This window comes from Thunnus thynnus, chromosome 3 (assembly GCF_963924715.1).
Source record: "Thunnus thynnus chromosome 3, fThuThy2.1, whole genome shotgun sequence".
NCBI classification, from domain to species: Eukaryota; Metazoa; Chordata; class Actinopteri; order Scombriformes; family Scombridae; genus Thunnus; species Thunnus thynnus.
In genome coordinates, this window is record NC_089519.1 from 1,734,922 (window position 1) to 1,753,794 (window position 18,873).

Below are 18,873 nucleotides of genomic sequence, written 5' to 3' on the forward strand. Positions count from 1 at the left end.
GAGTCACTTAGAGGGCAGATGGGCTTTAGTTGCAGGCAGTCTCAACCACACGACATCCATGGATGCCCTGAGACTTAGAGACAGCATCACCATGTACTTCTCCAACTCCACTGAAGCTTCTACTATCTCCTATACCCAAGTCAACCGCTTTGGTGATCAATGCCAGCACCTGCCCTACAACATCTCAGTAGAAGGCAGCGCCTTCACTTTTGATGTGGGGGATCGCTTCGAGCTTACCGGGTCTTTTGTCTACACATCCTGTCCGGACTGTGCAGTGATGCGGTGGATTGTAAAGTCAAGAAGGAGGGTGTCTTCAGATTTGTACCTGCTAAGCAGGAGGAGACAGGTAGAGCAGAGAGAAATGGAGGAGTTCATGGCTCAGCTGAAGTGTTTGCAGCTGCCTGCACCCGTTGTGATGGATCCTACCAAGGAGCTTTGTGCAGAACAGCCTGAGAACCAACCAACAGCAGCAGCTCAGACTGAGGAGGAAACAGTGGACCAGAGGGCATGAAAGACTTTGGCACATTTGTTCATGATGTAACTGGGTGCTTTGTGCAGATTAGATGTTTCCACACTCCTTATATTCCTCTAAACAGCTTGAGTAATGGCATAATACTGTACACAATGAAAGTTTTTCAGCATGGAGAGATGTCCCCCGTAAATCACCCCTTGGATGCTGCCAATAGAGCATGGCATGATGGGATTTATTTTGTTTGAATGTCTTTTGCTGTTATATATTTGTGTTGTCATTTAGCAGACACATCCCTGATGTACAGGAATGCAGCAATGTTTCTTTCTCCAGTATGTGGACACCTGCATAATTGTATTTGTTGGCCATTAACTCTCAGTAAATATGAAATTGTTATTTTTAGCAATCTTGTTAGGAGTTTCAGATTCAATTTTTGCATTTGGGAGTCAAAGGATAGCAGGTCTTGTATGTTGTACAGATTGTAAAGCCCTTTGATTCAAATTTATGAATTGTGATTTTGGGTTATACCAATAAAATTGACATGGTTTGATTTGACTACCTTAGAAATGAATACAGTACTGTGATTGTATCTGCACACTAAAAATCACTGGGTTCAAATTGTACCCAGTTTGGGTCAATATAGCACCGACACAATACCAGTTTAATGCCTCCCATAAAGTCGCTGAAGACAAGGGGTTGTTTTCATACAGCTTTAGTGTTTCATTTTACTGTTGGGTTATTTACCCAAACTAAAACTTGTGAGAATCTACTTTACTCTTTTTAAACGTACTTGTCACTCTTTGTTATTGACTGTTAATAACTTGTGTGTCTTTTGAATGTCATATGCACATAATTTTGTACAAGAAACAATACAGCTAAAGCTTAAGCTTGTTGTGTGTACCACTGGGTGAAAATAAAAGATTGCTACTCTCAATGTTGTATTGGTGCTATATTGACCTAAACTGAACAAATTTAAACTCAGTGACTTTTAGTGTGGTCAAAAAATCATCAAGTACCTAGCGTACATGATTCCTACCAATATGTAATTTAAAAAAAAATGTAATGTAATCTCAGTGACAAACACACAGTTTTGACCCAGATATAAGTGGACAAAAAGCGTGTGGTGATATAATCACCACCTCATCCCTCTGGTTCTTTCATTCACTCGCCTGGTGTGATAATTAACGTGTGTTGCTCACTAATTGGATTAGTACTATACGTTTTCTAATCCACAACAATGGGGTAAGCCTCTAGGACACGTGTGTGCATGTGCACATGCTCATTCTTGTGTATGTGTTTGTGAATGTTTGCTAGTGAGCTTAATATGCAAATGTGGGCGTGCACAGTCGTATGCTGAGGGTGTTAGTGGGCACAAGGGGGGAGGGGATGCAGGCAGCGAGGCAATAGAGCTGTGAGCAAAGAGTTTCCTCTGTGTTGATTTATAATCAGTGACCTGAAACAAGAAAAGAGTGTATTCTCAGAAATGTGTATCTGTTATTTGGAGGGCATCACAGCATTTTTTTAACAGGTAGGTGCAACTGTATATTCTTGTATTCTGTGAATTGCTCTGTGTTTGTTGAACTTATACAAATGTTGTGCACTCGTATAAATTAAATATCTAGTCTGGTAAATTCTTACTACAAGAGAAAACAACTGTGTTACAGAAATTATTCTAAACAGTCTTGCCTGTAGAGACTGCTTTTTCTGATACAACTTTTTTGCCACAGTGACTAAAGCATATCAAAGTAAGTGACTGTAAAATGTGCAAAGAACTATGTCAGCATCCATTATATAGCAGCAGAACTCATTCTAATTAGGGATGAAGTTGGCTGCATTTATTTAAATTCATTTGCATTTTTGTCAAATGCCCTCAGATCTCAAACTACCTTAGGACAGTGCCCACCCCAAAAAGGAGGGCAAATTTATTTGTAAGGCCCGTCGCAGATATATTTTTAATGATGATCATGATTTGGCTGTTCTTTTGATAAAGTGAGCCCCTTTGTAGATAATGAGCAAAACACGAGCGTGTTATGTAATGCAGTTTTAACCCGCAATCTCTTGCAACATTACTCACCCAACCAGAGAGTTGGAGAAACTTTGGTTAAATTCTGCCAGCTTTCTCTGAGCATGTTCGAAAATAAAAACAAAATGGCCTGTCATATTAGATATATAATGCCATTAGTTTGTTGAGGCAAACTAATGGCATTAGGCCATGCCAGAGTTTACGATCAGAGTAGCCAGATTACATTACCACACTGCAATATAAATTAGGGTTTTGTTTCACTGTAGTGCTGTCGGATCATTGTACTAATTGATTTAAGCTTGTTTGTTTTCAGTAGGATTTCAACAGACTCAGCAGGTGTGGGTGAATAAAACTGTTTAAGCAGAGATTTGCAATAGATTTCTTGCCAGAGTTTAAACTGTTACAACAATCTCCTTCTCACTGTGACAAAATGCTGCTTTTCATGCCCTATTTCACACTGAAACTTCATGTTGAGAACTTGGTCAATGAGTGACATATTATTGCTATCATTATGAACTGCATGAGTTTGACTGAGTCTGTCGAGATGTGGTCAGGTTTGACCTACTGTGCAGCAGGGCTGACGGCAGTTTAACCCTCTCCAGATGGTTTTTTTGCGTGTCTGGAATATATAAAGGTGCAGTATTAACAAACTCAAGTCAATGAGCCGAGCTTCATTTCAGTTTCATTCTGACACAGCGATGACATTCCCTCTCTCGCTCATTCTCTGTGAGAAAATGGCCAATCTGACATCAGCCGCAGTACATTTCATAACGGGCACTGAATGGAGTCAGTGGCAATTTCTGAGTTCACTCTAAAAAGCTGTTTGCTGAACGGCTAAATGACAGAACATACAGTAAATACGTTCATCGTGTAGACATACAGCAGGACACAAGCTGTTTTATTTGAATATATATTTATGTTTTTAGAGAAGAAAACAACCTTGAAACACAGTAATGGGTATTTACTGCCACAGCAGCAGGTGGAGTGCACAATTTTACCAATGACAGCCCAAATACAGTGATGGTATGCAGCCGATGAGTGGTTCCCCAAACCAGCTGTTGTTGATTGTAAACAGTGTCTGACATATCTCCCATGTTCCCTCACTGTTCTCATCCTAATTTACCCGCATTACACCACGTTGTTTTGCCATGATGCCAACATGCTCCACCATTATTATTACCACAGTGTCCCCCATCCTTCATGCCATGTCATACTGTCACTCCTCATTATATCTACATGGCAACTATCTATTTATCTATTTATCTTTTTGACTGTCCATAATTCCATCCATCCCAATCCATCAGAGAATGGTCATCCCCGGTGCTGTGATCTACATCCCCCTTAATGATCAGTTACAGTGTTGGAGTCCAGCCTAGTCAGAGCGGCTTGGCAAGAATCACAGTGGATGGGAATGAGAGTTTGTCAGGGTGCAGGCTGAACACAAAGCTCAGAGAGGTTTGTGAGTATGTGAGTGTGTGTGTGTGTGTCAGAGAGATGGAGAGGGCAACAATATTGATACCAGGCAAGTTTGAAATAGAGAAGTGTGTGTGTATTAAACAAAAAGAGATATTGATGGAGCTGGACTCTCCTTTTAGTCGGTATACCCTGCAGACAATCCTATTGTTATTTCAGATTATGTGTGCATGTGTGTGTGTGTGTGTGTTTGTAATACTGAGCTATTCCCCAGCCTGTAAGCTGATTAAAGAAAGGTGCGTTCAGCAGAAAACTTTATATGTTGCTCGGTGGAATAGAGTGGTGCCGGACAGTATGTGTGGCTACTAGCAAGCACAACCTTATAAACAACCTGCCTGTCATACAATAAGAAGGGCACTCACTATTTGGCTTTAAAAAGAGGACACAAATGCAGTGGTAATCATCACAGGCAACAACTGCATCTTTACTACTCCAATCCAGCTACTGTACACAGTTATTTGCATAAATGCACAGGTGGGTGATAAATTAAAGTAAAACCCAACATTAAGCGTCTCCGTAAGGTGTTGGGCCACCACAAGCCAGAACAGTTTAAACACCCCTTGGCACATATTCTCCATGTCTCCACTAGAGGGATGAACAGCATGTTTCCAAAAGATATTCTATCATTTGTTGTTTTGATGATAGTAGAGGAGATCAATATCCACCACGTTGCTGCAAAATCACCCTCAGGCGCTCAGTCTTGTTTGATATCTGGTGAAGGCGAGAGCATATGAGTCACATACATATCAATCCATAAATCGAGCCCTTTCTACACTCATTTGTTCAGATTTTTTCTTCAGTTTTTGGGCAATTCTAACAAGGCTTGTGTCCATGCTGCAAAATGTTTGCACATTAAAGGAAACTAAAGTTGACATTATAATTCTAAAAAGAAGTGCAATGCAGTTGAGGACTGATGAACATGGCTGATGCCAGATGTCGAGACCAGACTGAATACAAATTATTTACTTTGTCTTTTTAAAGTGTGTTTTTTAAAACATGTTTTTCTTTCTACTTGTAGTGGAATTGCAACACCAGCTGAAGGAGGTATGAAAACACAAACCAGAACATGTCAACAAAGCACACATTTCAAAACTATCGCACAGTAAATGTCACAATAAATACAGTATGTTGATTCACTCCCTCTGTGATGCTATAACTCATAATTTAATCTATGCTGAAATAATGATGTTTGTTGTTGTACTCTGTTAATCACTCTGTTATTCCTCACTCCCCTCTGTGTCCCTCTGATTTCACTCAGACTGACTGACTGGCTGGAGGCCGAACATCCTGACTGCTCCGAACAGTTTTACATCAGCAGACTTGTCACCATGGCAACAAAGCCTGTGGCCTGGCAGGAACAGGGTCCTGCCAACTCTCTAAACGAGTGGGTCAGTGAGTCCAGGATGCAGGGTGAAGTGGGTGCAAGCCTTAATTCCCCTCTGCAAAATAAAAAGGCTCCCAGAGCAGAACCTGAAGAGGACATAGACATCCTGGAGCCTGGAGCTCAGGACAAAACTCAAGAAATGGTAACAGAATTAGCTCCCCAACTATCAGAAACAACACAGGCTCATGAGGAATCTGAAAAGTGCATGAATCTATTAGGTGAAGATGCTTTGCCATCTCCACCTCATCTTGGTGCCTTATCAACAGAGGAATGCTTTGAGAAAGAGAGTTTTTTCAGCCTAGAGGGGGAGGTTGCTGAGTGGATCAGTGATGTCGAGATAATATCAAACCCAGTAGAAGACTGTATGTTTCCACAGACATCTCAGCTCACTGAGCCGGTTGATAGAGAGGTAATTTCAACATCTGAGGAGATGACAGGAGATGAAATGACGACAGAGGAGAATCTTGCACAGCTAAAGTTATCACTAGATGTTTTCAGCAATAGTGAACCTGAAAATCATACATCAGGTGCTGCTGCTGCTGCTGATGGAACAAATTCAACTGTTCACCATTTTCCCCCTGACAGGAACAAGTCAGATGATGTATATACAGCTGGTTCTCCTCCTTTTGCTGATGAAAGTGAAGAGGAAGAGGAAATGAGCATGGATGTTACATCTTGCCAGCAGCAGCAGGGTGCAATAGATATCAGAAGCAAGCCTTTCCAATCTTCAAATCCTGCCAATGTCTCAATTGTCCCAACTTCAGCCCTGACTGCAGTAACCTCAACCGAACAGCAGGAGGAACTGTTGTCCCAAGGCCAATGTGAGCCTGCCCCCAAGGGAACAAACCAGGAAGCTGCACAACAGGTGTTCAGTCAGAGCTCTGCACCTTTGTCAACCGTTGCCATGGAGTCATCCAACCAGGGCGGGGCAGCTTCTCAAGGCTCTGGTTGTGTTGTCACTGTGAGAGAAAGGCACAGCGGGGCGGGGGAAAGGACAGAGGGAGATAGCGAAACAGGTGGAGAGGAAGGGCAGAAAGAGAGTGGACTTGAAAGGAACAAGACGGTTGAGCAACAACATGGTGGAGGACTGTTAAGATCTTCAAAAACAGACCAAATACAAGAGCAGAAGACAGAAAAATACAGCTGTGGTGTGTCTTCGAAACACATCAGTCACACCAGGATGGAGAGTGACTCGTGTGACGATAGCCAGAGTGACAGTGGAGTATCAGCGGACTTCTCCCCATGCAGCACTCTGGAGGGCAGCACCACCATCCCTACAGGCTCTCCTGCAACTGTACCCAAAGAGACCCCCATTGAGAGGGAGATCAGACGGGCCATAGCACGTGAACAAAGCCTGAGAAGGTCGAGAGGGCTTCCAAATCCACCCACTTCCCCAGAGTATGTAGATGTGCCTTTAAGGAAAACTGTTCTCAGCCAGCCGCTACCTGCCAAGTCTGAGAAGTGTCAAGGCAAAGACAGAGAGTTTGCAGGCAAAAAGATGCAGCATGAGATCCACGAGGAGGCCCGGAGGGAGCAGGATCTGGTCAAGCTTGGGAAAGTTCCAGGTTTCTATGACAAAGGCACAGTTCGCCAACTAAAAGAGAGGCAACAGCTTTTTGAGGCCTTTCAGAAACCCAGTGACTCAACCTTGACTATCTCAAGCAGGAGTAAGCCCACATCCTGGTCCTCGGCCAGTGACATTTCGACCCTGGAGAACCAGGAAGATATCTCATCACAGGCATCCACAGTAGGAGGCTCAGATGTGGAGAGAAGACGAAGTTTAGATCTTCTGAGTCCCTCACAGAGCCCCAACTCTGCCAATAGCAGAGGTTCCACTTCTTCGACTCCCCGAGGACCAGGCTTCTCTGAGGGGACGAGCTGCCAGGTCGTCATCTTAGAGAATAACCTGAGTGTCCCAGCACAGAGGCTCTACCATGCCAAACAAGAGGCAGAGGCGGTCACAGCTGTCGACTCTGGAGCTCCTTATGTCTCGCCTGGTGGGATTATAGAGAGAGAACAGGAGAAGGAGGAGGAGATGGCACCCAAAGAGAACCCCTTTTTCAAGCTGCGCTCCTCCACGAATTTAGTGGAATTGGATATCCGGGAGGCTCAAGAGAGAGAAAAGGAGCTTCGGAAGCAGAGGATCAGCCTGTACGGGGGCACAGAGGGTGCAAAAGAAGGGGTGGGAGAAGCAGGAGGTAGTGGGAGGTCATCAAGCATGGAGGGAAAGAGTCCCAAGTTGTCTTCTTCTTCATTGAATGGACTGGCTGTTCCTGACTTACCTGGCTCATCATCCAGGGGGGGCGGAACTGGATCCCCAGCAGGTTAGTGTAGCGCTGGTGTTCGACCATGCTAAAAGTGTGTGTGTGTGGGTTGTAATTGATTCTGCTTGTGCCTATAAGCTCAAACAATGTGTTTGTGTGTATGGATGCTTGTGGGAGTGTTTGCAATTTTTATATCAGCAGTCAGATGATGAAAACCCCCTGAAACAGCAAGAGCATTATTTCATTTTTCTCATGGTCAGGAAAACCTCAAAACAGCTATCGAAACCAGTGTTAGCTGTTAGGGGCAATAATTTTGCACTGGAGATCACAAGCTGGCCAATAAGAAAATACATTTCTGTAACTCCATAATAAATGTAGCATCTGGTCTGTGCTATTAATTGCAAAATCCAAGGTGAGGGAGAGTCCTATCCCGACACTTTATTGTGTCAGCAAGAAAAGAGCACGATGGAGTCCAATTCTGAGATGAAATCCTAATCCAGCATTCAAAAACTGCATACAACTTGTTTTCAGTTTTATGATGATAAAGTGTTGGCCTGGAGACTCTTGACAACAAAAATTAAATGTGGCATACAGTGCTGCCTTTACAGCCTGCTGAGAGAAAGAGTTATTAAAGTGAATCTCTGTGTGATTTCAAGTATGCTTGAGTATAAGTTTGTGTTTTGTTGGCAGAGAGAGCTCTCCAGGTGTTTTTTCTGTGTGTACAAAGAAATTAAAGTGTCACCAGTCATTGTAGGCTTAACAGCTTGATAATAAACTGACCAGGGTGTGCCACTGCAGGACTTGAATGACTGTGAATGACTCATTGTCTTATAGACAATGAGTTGCATAATCTTTTTCATATGCCTTCTTTTTGCTTCTACTTCACCATGTTCGTTTCCAATCAAACATATTTCTTGCCTTTAATTCCCTTTTCATTCCTCTCTGTCTCCTCTCATTTCACCCTGCTGCTTCACTACGTTCACTCTTAATTTGATTCAAGAGGTTTTATTGCTCGCAGTGTGGAGCACAAACAAAATCAGAGGAACAACTTCAATACGTCTTGCTCACTGCACTCATCCAATTTTATTCTCTCTCTCTCTCTCTCTCTCTCTCTATTCCAGCACGTCAGTCCATTGGCAAGTTCAGCGTGTGGCCCCCAGCCCAGGCTGAGGAAGAAAAGATTCACCGGCCAGAGGTCAGTCACTGTTGATGTGTCAACATGACAGTTTGTTCTGCACTGCCACTTGCCACAAATTCTTGAATGTTTAACCATGAGGAGAAATACTAAACCTCACAATGACAATCTATTAATATTTCACTCTATAAATGATCACACCAACCCTACCTATTACGTACACTTGATATAGGACATGGAAATGTAAGCAAATCATCTCCATGAGTCTCCCTCAATTGCACTTAAGAAGATATCAGGTTCCACCATCATCAAGAGTTTATATAAACTGCACTGTAGCTGGGAGGGGAGGGGGGGAGGGGGGGTTCAATCAGTCTCACAGTGGCATGAATATGAATGCATGTTTAAAATTGCTCTGGATTGTAAAAGGTCCAATGAAGAAAGGCTCTTGGGAGGATGTTAGCATCTCTTTTGCTCCAAATATGGGCCACAAACATCTGATAACATACTGAACACACAGTAAGGAGCTTATCTTTATAGATAAGAGAAGGAGGCAAACAGCCCTGAGAGAGAGAGTGTGTGTGTGTGTACGTGTGTGTGCATATGTGTGTGAGAGAGAGAGAGAGAGAGAGAGAGAAAGAAAGAGAGAGAGAGAGAGAAAGTCAATTGACAGTCCCACTGATTTCCGTTACCTGCGTCGCATCTCTTTGAAACTGTGGTATCTCTGATTACAGTTGAGTGCTGCACTCTGGCTTACGCTCTGTAATTCAGTTTGACATTGATATGCCGGGTTTTAGCTGAACAGCTCAGTTTGATGTTAGCATTAGCAACGTTTTAACCCCACCCCCCTCCTCTCTCTCAGCTGGTTGGTTATCTGCTTTCTGCACACGACCTGGTTCCTGATTACAGTTCAGGAATAAATGAAGGATTGCAGGAGAAACTGGCCTCAGTTGTTGACTTAGTCATACTTAACATGGCCTTGGATCACAGTCGCATTAACCTCTCTCTGACTTACAGAGCTAATGATGCTCATCTAAAGAGAAGTCCTCTGGAGGAAATAAATTCATCCTTCTCTTTTTATCTTTCGGCTTCTTCTTCCTGTGTTGGCTTATTGGTCCTGTCTCCTGCTCCCACACATCTGATGTTTCCACTCTTTTATTCTCTTTCTTTCCCTCTCTCCCTTGACATGCCTCCCTCCTCGTTCACTTTGCTACAATATCACCACTCACTCCTGCTGTCCCCTTATCCTTCCTCCAGAGTCCCCGGACCCCCAGACAGAAGACTCCTCTTGTGCAACGCTGGGAGTCAGGCCTAGTCAACAGACACAATGAGGAGGATGACGACTGACAGAGCAAACTAAGGAAACTAAGGAAGGGAGGAAGGTTTACGAAGACCATAGTTGGAGGGCTGAAAGACTGTGACATAAAAAAGAGGGAGCACTGATGAAGAGGAGGAATGTGAAGTGAGAAAGAGGTCAGGGATTGAGGCTAGAAAAGGGGCCAGGTGGATTGGGAGGAAAAGGAAAAAGGATTGGTGGTGGACTGAAAACCCTGAAGAGTCCTTCAGTGAGGAAGAAAGAAAAAGGAGGAGGGGGACCATCTATTAGTGGATAAGCACTTGGCCTGCTTCTGGTGCTGTTGGATAACACAGGAAAACTCTGAGCCTAATGAATGTAAAAAGGCAAATATAATAATAATAATGCATTGCACTGGTGAAGAGAGAAATGCAAATTTAGTCGGATTGGGATTTTCAGACCCAAAAGAACTTCTCTACCATTGGATTTTTTTTTTGAAATAATAATGAGTTATTATTTGTTGATGAGAATAGTTTCAGTTACATATATTTATAATGTATCTCATAATGAAAAAAAAATAGTCACCACCAGTTTTATGTTTTTAAGGGTGTGTTAAACGGATATACTAGTTTATTACACCTTTACAATCTAATGCCATCCAATACAATAGCTATGCAATAAATCCTATCTTTGTGTGGTCATACTATTCAGTTTTTATTGTGTCAGAGAGAATTTTAGAGGCTGCAGCTGGTGGTGGGGTTGTATTTGACTGCATCATAAACAACACATGACATTAACACTCACTATAGCCCTGAAAAGAGAATTTACTGCAGGCTTATTGTTTCGGATCACATTGTTGAGGTTTTCCTAATGAACTGGTAATTCAGTGTATGTAGGCCACTGAATTATAGCACCTGTCTTAATCCATGAATAGCTAGTTCCGTTTGGTTTGTTCATTCATCACTACTAAAAGGTGGATTATAGTGCAATAAAGCACCTTCTTTAAATCTGGATTTCAGAACTGAATGATGGTTCATAATACACACCTAATACTTTAATAAAAGAAGACTTGTAATGTAAGACTTGTAATATTATTAATTGACGCAGCAGATGTCGTACTTTGGAATGAAACTTGATATGCATATTATCTCAATTATCCAGCTGAATCAGACATAACATTAATATATTCAGTGTTGGGCTCATGTCCATATTGTCTTTATAATCTTAACCCACAGTGTTGTGTTGACATTGGCTTTATTTCATCAGTGTTTGTGGTCCCGCAGACCAAAAAACAAATAAATAAATACAAATTATTAGAGTAATAGAAAAATCAACAAAATTTTTCCTTCTAAAGTGTTTTCTTCTTTTTTTGTAATGAAGTTGTAATCATTTACTTTGTCACAACTTGAGCATGTGCATATTTTCATTATAATGTATATACACATACATATATACATATATAAAATATTATAATTATGGGAAAGCATTGTTATTACTCAAATAAGGACATATTTCATGTTCTATACATATATTGTATATGTGCTTAGATTGATTTGACTATTTTTGTCACAGGCTTCATACACTTTCTGTAATAAAACATCTAAAAGCAAAAATCTTATCAGATGGGAGTCTGTGGTCTAATCTGTGTCAGTTTAGGGGTCGTTGACGGGAAGAAGGTCGAGAACCACTGTTATATGCAAGTCCATTTTATGTAACCTGAACAATAGTAATGCATAATTTTCTGTCATCAAAGTAAAATCATGTTTATAAGCAAATCTATATAAGAGTCATGTGATGCAATGTTAAGTTTCTTTCTTTGAGCTGTTCAAGAGGGCCGAGGGGTCTCCAGGACCGTCTCCTTCACAGACTGACCTGTTAGCACTGAAACTATTTATGTTACATTATAAACTGTTGTATGTGCTGTCTCTCGCACTTTCAGTGGTCAAAGAGAAATGTGTCACCATGGATACAGCTTCAGAAGATGCTCTTTGCTAGAATTGAGCAGCATAAATGCTCTGATGGACCTTTGTGTGTGTGTGTGTGTGTGTGTGTGTGTGTGTGTGTGTGTGTGTGTGTGTGTATGTGTGTGTGTGTGTATGTGTGTGTGTGTGTGTAGGTGAGATCAGCAGACCACGCTTTAGTGACCTCCCAATCTCCTGTGAATAATTTATCACCTCATTCTGACTGGACGCAGCCCAGTGACATCGCCAGTACAATATCATGGTGGAGCCCCGGCAATTTAGGTCCTCAAAATTATTAATAAGCTTTATTCTTCACCAGGCAACTTTCCTTGTATTGCCACGTTGCCATGTGTGATGGCACATCACCAAAGGCCTCAATATAGGGCAAGTGATGCATCAGTTGTCACCATATTTGAAATGAACTACTGTACACTACATACTAACTACACTAAAGCTTGGCACTGATGAACTTTGTAGCCTTTGTTTTGTTACCCAGGAATAATGTCAGAGTCAAAGATTATTTTTTCATGCTCACACTATCAAACATGGCAGCACGTCCCGGCTAACCAACCAAACCAATTTATCTCTCACTCTGATATCTAATCTGGCTGCTTTTCAGATCTGGTGACCCAAACATACGCCTGTGCACCTGTCTATCACCTGCTCAGCTCCAGACTCATTTCCATGATATTTCATTATCACGGTCTTCTAAAGTCCAGCTGGCACGAAGTCATCGAAGCAGCATTGTGTGAGACAGTGAATGTGTTACCCGCTGCTCTTGTAATGCCTCTTTGTCAAGAGGACGGAAGTATAAGAGGATGTCTATGGGATGTAATTGTGTAGTTTTTAGATTTACTGTAATGTGTGTGTGTGATATGTGAGTGTGTTTGTGTGTGTATAAATGAACTCTTCCTGACTACAGCAGGTACATTCACTCTCAAGCACTGTATTTAAGCACAATATAATTTGAAGGTACTTCTGTATACTTGAGTTCTGCCATTTTATGCTACTTCAGCTTTTCATGGATAAATATCAGTTCAGCTTTATCTTACAGGCCTTTCATTTTTATATATTTAATAATACATTTTCCTGTAAAGAAATAATCAATTCTGTACTAATTAAGAGGAGGAAAACAAATTTCCTTCAAAGAAATCTCAAATTAGAATTATTATTATTCATTCATTCATAATGCATTTATTATTGATAACTTTTCATGTATTTTGAATCGTATGCTTGTCCTGCATGCATTTACTAAAAGACTCTCTAAGTTTCACTTGGAATAATTGAAACTGATTAATTGTAAGTGTCTCAATTGAACACTGTCTCTATTTTGCATACAATTAGTATTGAATTACACAGAAACTTTACAGCAAATTACAGACCCTGTAAAATAAAACTGTACCAAAATATTTTACTTTTTATGTTGCAGAAACATTTACAAAAGCTTTTACAAAGAGAAAAGTTTTAAGAAGAGATTTAAAAGAAGCTAATGAGAGTGTCAGAGTTCAGCAGGCAGAGTTTGATAGAGTGGGAGCTCTAATAGCAAATGCCTGATCACCCTTAGTAGCCAACCATGACCCGGGAGTAACCAGCAGGGCTCCATCCACGGATCTTAATGGCCGAGAGGGCACATACCAGGTCGATAAGTCAGGGATGTATTTAGGTGCCAGGCTGTTTAAAAGTGTTTACACGGGGGTAATGTGATCATGCCTCTTTGTTCCAGTAATAAGTTGAGCAGCAGCGTTTTGTACCAGTTAGAGACGGTGGACGGCGCTCTGGCTGATACTCAAGTAAAGTGTGTTGCAATGATCAAGCCAAGAATAGATAAAAGCACAACTTTTTGTAAATCAGCAACTGTCTTGAACTGGCAGAAACATGACTTAACAACAGAGGTTAGCATCAAATATTACCCCTAGATTACCTGCAGTCTGCTTAATATTATTTGACAGAACGTAAGCAGCAAAAAGGCTGATGAAATTAGAATGACCTCAAACTTATCATCATTAAATTATTAAAGTTTTGTGACATCCATCCATCCATTAATATCAGAGAGGCAAGTTCTATGATTTGCTGCAAAGATCTGTGGGTTTTAATGACAGATATAACAGTGTCATCAGCGTAATGGTGAAGCTCATCATGCCCGTGAATAACTTGGCCGAGAGGCAGCATGTATATAGAGAACAGAAGGGGGCCGAGAACAGAAACTTGAGGGACACCACAACTCAACTGAGTCATCAAGGAAGTAGAGCTACAGAAAAAGCTCTGCTGGAGAGATATGAATGTAACTGATGTAAGAGGATACCATGATTGACTGCACTTCAATCTAAAAGAACTCAAATCGAGCAGTTATCTCTGTCAACAGTCAACAGTAGGTCAGTAACCTCAACGAGAACTGTCTCTGTACTATGACGTGTTCTAAAACCAGACTGGAAACAGTTAAAAACACTATTATTATTCTACCCCACCCAAAACTGTCTGGAGTTGAGATTGGCCCTGCCTCATAAAACTAACATTTTAAAACCAGGACTTCTGCTTGTACTGTCATACTTTCTATTGTGGTATTGCTACACATCAGTAAAAGATTTGGATACTTATCCCACTGCACTCATGTTACTGAGGATGTTGTTGATAATAAGAATAAGGAAACAGCTGATTGTTTAAGTCCTTTTGTAGAAAGTCATGGAAAGTATACTTTTATAAGTATGTACCAGTGGGCCAATTTCACATCTTGCTACGCTGTAGTATATGTTTGATGCTATTCACACAGACCTCTATATGTGTCTGTAATGTCAGCAGACAATAAAAGATTTTTTCTTTTGATTTTCTCATATATGGGCCTTTTGCATATCATAATACTTGTGTGGGTGTGTGTTCTGTGGCTTTGATGTTCAAGAGAAGGGGGGAATAAAATGATAGCAGAGCTGAGTCACAGAGAATCAACATAAACCCATGACAGCAAATTTTATGCCATCTGTTATTTATTGTATGGAAGAGGAAATATTTAACAGGTCTTGTACTGCAAGCACTCATCTCCATCTTAACATGAAATTGTGTCTATTAATGAGTCATTCTGTCAATATGAGTCCTAAAGTGGTATTTTGGAAAAGATGCGATGAAGACTGTACGGGGAGAATTTCTTTTTAATCTTTTCCAAATCAGCTCGCTTCAAGACTCCTGGAGATGAGTGTCAGTATATTTAAATACGACCATATTATACCTAAAGTGAAAAGAAAAAATATGCTTAATTCCAAAAAAACATTGAATAAACCTATTTGTAAAGGAAAGTAGTGAAACCACTTGGCATTTTTTTGAATTGTCAAAATAATATTGTTGGACTCACTATCTGATGACATGACTATATCTACTATCTATAAAACAGAGCTTGTAGAATCCATTATTGCTTCTGTTTAAAACATCAAGCAGTCAAACTGTCACTGATTACAGTAGGAGATGCTCTCCGTACTGTTCTGTTTAAATTAAACGAGTCATCAGTTTATTAGACCATTTTAAAAAGTTGCTCTGAAAATACTTGATATACATGCAGCTGCTTCTCTGACGCTGACTACGAGCTGACCCCTGTACCTGTAACGTCGCCCTTGTTTTGTGTTGCTGTCAGACTGTTTTTCCATATACAGTACGTTAGTGCTGCACTTAGTACAGAGTGAAAAAAAACTTAGAAGTATTTTCAAAAAGTGTTCTCACATTTCATATCTTGATTATGTCACTGAAAATTATTACACTCAATAATTTACACTTGCTCTTGCCCTTGTAATATGAATTATTCTGCGAGGCTGTCTGATTTATATTACTGCGAGTTCCTGTGAAGCCACTGACAAAGAGGGCTGAACTGTCAGCAGACAAAGAGCCTTGAGCTATAATGTCTGAAGTGGTCAGGAAAATGGACACAGTGACAGGATTTTTCTTTGTCATAAGCGACTAAAGAAAATCACCTGAGATGTATTGCTACCAGCCTAAATCCTCGCTTTAGTCATGCCACAGTGGCTTTAATGAACTTACTAAATTCATAATGTGCATTGCATCAGATTAAATTAAATTGTGAACCCAAACCAGCTGCCAAAACTTCCAGGGTGTAGATGAAATGCCAACACCTCCCACAGTCATAGATTCTAGCACACACCTTCATGTTCGGTCTCTGCGTACACTCCTTTAGCTAATACACAGGGCACACGGCATGAGGTGGCATTAAAAGAGCAATTATCACCAATATCAAGATTGCAAATGTCATTTAAAATCAACCTGACTCATAATTCAGTGTGTCACAAATGTACACAAAGATATACACAGGGTGAGGCTGCCACGATCCAGTGTGGCGTGGGTGCACGTCGGACTCACATTGCTCAGGCCTCTTATCATTATTCTCTTACTCAAACAGATCTGCCTAATGTCATTATCTACCGCTAAATATTATCAGTGTGTGCTTGCGTGTAACTACACACAAAGAGATGACTCAGACATGAATATGAGCAAAACAAATCAAGCACTTTAGCAACACTTATCTAAGTTTCCCTTCCCTCAAATATCTGTTTTTTTTTCCTGTGTGTATGAAAGAGAAACGCATGTCTGCCACTGCACTGCTATGGAGGACTGTAAAATGTAATAAAAATTCAGTAATTATATAGAGTTGGCTTTCTATTGCTTCCTGAAGTACAACGACGCCTATTATTGTCCACCATAAAAACCATATAAACACAAGAGAGGTGAATCTCCTTTTACTTTCTTACTTTCACACTTTCAGTACTGAAGTCTAAGCACACTCATCAGGGCTCAGATGTAATTTCCTTATGTGTGACGCTCGTCCCATCATCACATGGTAAAAAATAAGCTACAGTACTTTTGCTTTTGTGTTACTGTGGACACACCAGGATCGCTTGGCTTCATGCACGTCAGAGCGGCATTGTTAAACTGAACACAAAACCTGTTTTGTCATTATAAAGGAATTCAGCATAATAATGAAACTCTTTCTGTCGTCCTGTGCTGTGGGTGTTTTTGACATTCAAATAATATATAAACGGTGCCCTCTGCAGAATATTTAGCAAAACTGCAGCAGACCAATTTCAATATGTGTTGTGCCTTTTCTTTTTCTGTCACTATGCGCAGTATTATACGTGTGTACCAGCATAGAATGCTAAAATTTGTGAGACACGTCATTATGTCCTTGCCTGGCCTCAGATTATATCTGTGAATTACTCTTATCAGCCTGCACATTGTCCACAGTCCTCAGGTGAGAGCCTAATATCTGGAGAGAGGACCAAGCTAACAAATTCAGATTTACAAAATCACTACCCTCTTTTAATTCACCTCTGCAAATGTATTTTTTAGCAAAAGTTTTATAATTTTATTCAATCTGGGAAATTTGTGTGCATGTGCACATTCATGTGCGTATGCAGGTTGGTATATTTACAGTATGTATGTAATAAATGCAGGTTTGGACACACCTACTCGCTCAAGGGTTTTACTTTATTTTGACTATTTTCTATGTTGTAGAACAATATTGAAGACATAAAAACTATGAAATAACACACACGGATTTATGTGGTAAGTGTCAACAAAGGAAAAATATCTTTCATATTTTAGATTCCTTAAAGTAGCTACTGTTTCCCTTGATGCACACTATTAGCAATATCTCAACCAGTTTCATGGAGTAGTCACCTGGAATGGTTTTCAATTAACAGGTGTGCCTTATCAAAAGTTAATTGGTGTAATTTCTTGCCTTCTTTGAGACAGTCAGTTCTGTTGTGCTGAGGTAGTGTTGGTACACAGCAAACAGCCCTCTTTTACTGCTGTAGAAATCCATATTATGGCAAGAACTGCTCAACCAAGCAAAGAGAAACAACAGTCCGTCATTACTTTAAGGCATGAAGGTCAGTCAATCTGGAAAATTTCAAGAAGTTAAAGTGCAGTCGCAAAAGCCATCAAACACTATAATGAAACTGGCTCTCATGAGGACCGCCCCAGGAAAGGGAGGCTGAGATTTAATGATTAACGGCGCCTCAGATTAGAGCCCACGTCTTCGCTTCTCAGAGTTCAAATAGCAGACACATCTCGACATCAGCTGTTCGACTGAAACTGGGTGAATCAGGCCTTCACAGTCGAACTGCTGCAAAGAAACCACTACTGAAGGAGACCAATAAGAAAAAAATTTCTTGGGCCAAGAAACACGAGGAATGGACGTTAGACGAGTGGAAATCTGTACTCTGGTCTGATAAGTCCAAATTTGGTGTTTAGTTTGTTTAGTTTTGGTTTCGACTGCTGTGACTTTGAGAGACGCAGAGAAGGTGACTGGATGGTATCTGCGTGTGTGGTGAAGCATGGAGGGGAAGTATGATGTTCAAGAGAAGGGAACAGAGAATCAACATAAACACAAAATGTTATGCCGTCTGTGTTTTATTGTCAATTTGTTATTCCTAAAATGGTATTTTGGAAAACATGTGGTGAAGACTTTGCTTTAAGCCTTCTGGAAATGAGTGTCAGTATATTTAGCTTTGCTGGTGACACTGTTAGCAACTTAACCAGCATGGCTACCACAATATTCTGCAGAGAGACACCATCCCATCTGGTTTGTGCTGACCCAAAACACACTTCTAGTCTATGTAAGGACTGTTTGACCAGGAAGGAGAGTGATGGAGTGCTGTATCAGATAACCTAAACCCTTTTTTTTTTAAGATTTCTCTTTTTTTTTTAGCATTTTTCCCTTCGCTTGACAGTGGGCAGCAAAGAGGCAGGCAGAGAGAGAGAAAGAGATGGTATGACATGCAACAAGTGTCCTTGGCTGGAATCAAACCAGGGACGTTGCAGTTATGTGGCTGTTGCTGATGCTCCAGAGCAGCTTCTCAAAGCATCCTGAGGTGAGAT

The 18,873-nt window shown here is 40.8% G+C and overlaps 1 protein-coding gene across 1 annotated transcript; it reads left to right on the forward strand.

Annotated features, from left to right (window-relative positions):
- Positions 1–897: 897 nt before the first annotated feature.
- Positions 898–11,119, forward strand: misp3 (MISP family member 3). Its single transcript, XM_067579766.1, has 5 exons — positions 898–1,997; positions 4,984–5,009; positions 5,224–7,673; positions 8,735–8,808; positions 10,003–11,119. The coding sequence occupies exons 3-5, from the start codon at positions 5,294–5,296 to the stop codon at positions 10,090–10,092; spliced, it is 2,544 nt and encodes an 847-aa protein (XP_067435867.1). The 5' UTR covers positions 898–1,997; positions 4,984–5,009; positions 5,224–5,293; the 3' UTR covers positions 10,093–11,119.
- The last annotated feature ends 7,754 nt before the right edge of the window (positions 11,120–18,873 follow it).

What these genes read in the sequence shown, in the direction of transcription:
- misp3 (XM_067579766.1), top strand. Translation starts at nt 5,294, where the DNA reads ATGGCAACAAAGCCTGTGGCCTGGCAGGAACAGGGTCCTGCCAACTCT. An exon ending in CGGAACTGGATCCCCAGCAG is followed by an intron (nt 7,674 to 8,734) that starts GTTAGTGTAGCG and finishes TCTCTATTCCAG; the next exon opens with CACGTCAGTCCATTGGCAAG. An exon ending in AAAAGATTCACCGGCCAGAG is followed by an intron (nt 8,809 to 10,002) that starts GTCAGTCACTGT and finishes TCCTTCCTCCAG; the next exon opens with AGTCCCCGGACCCCCAGACA.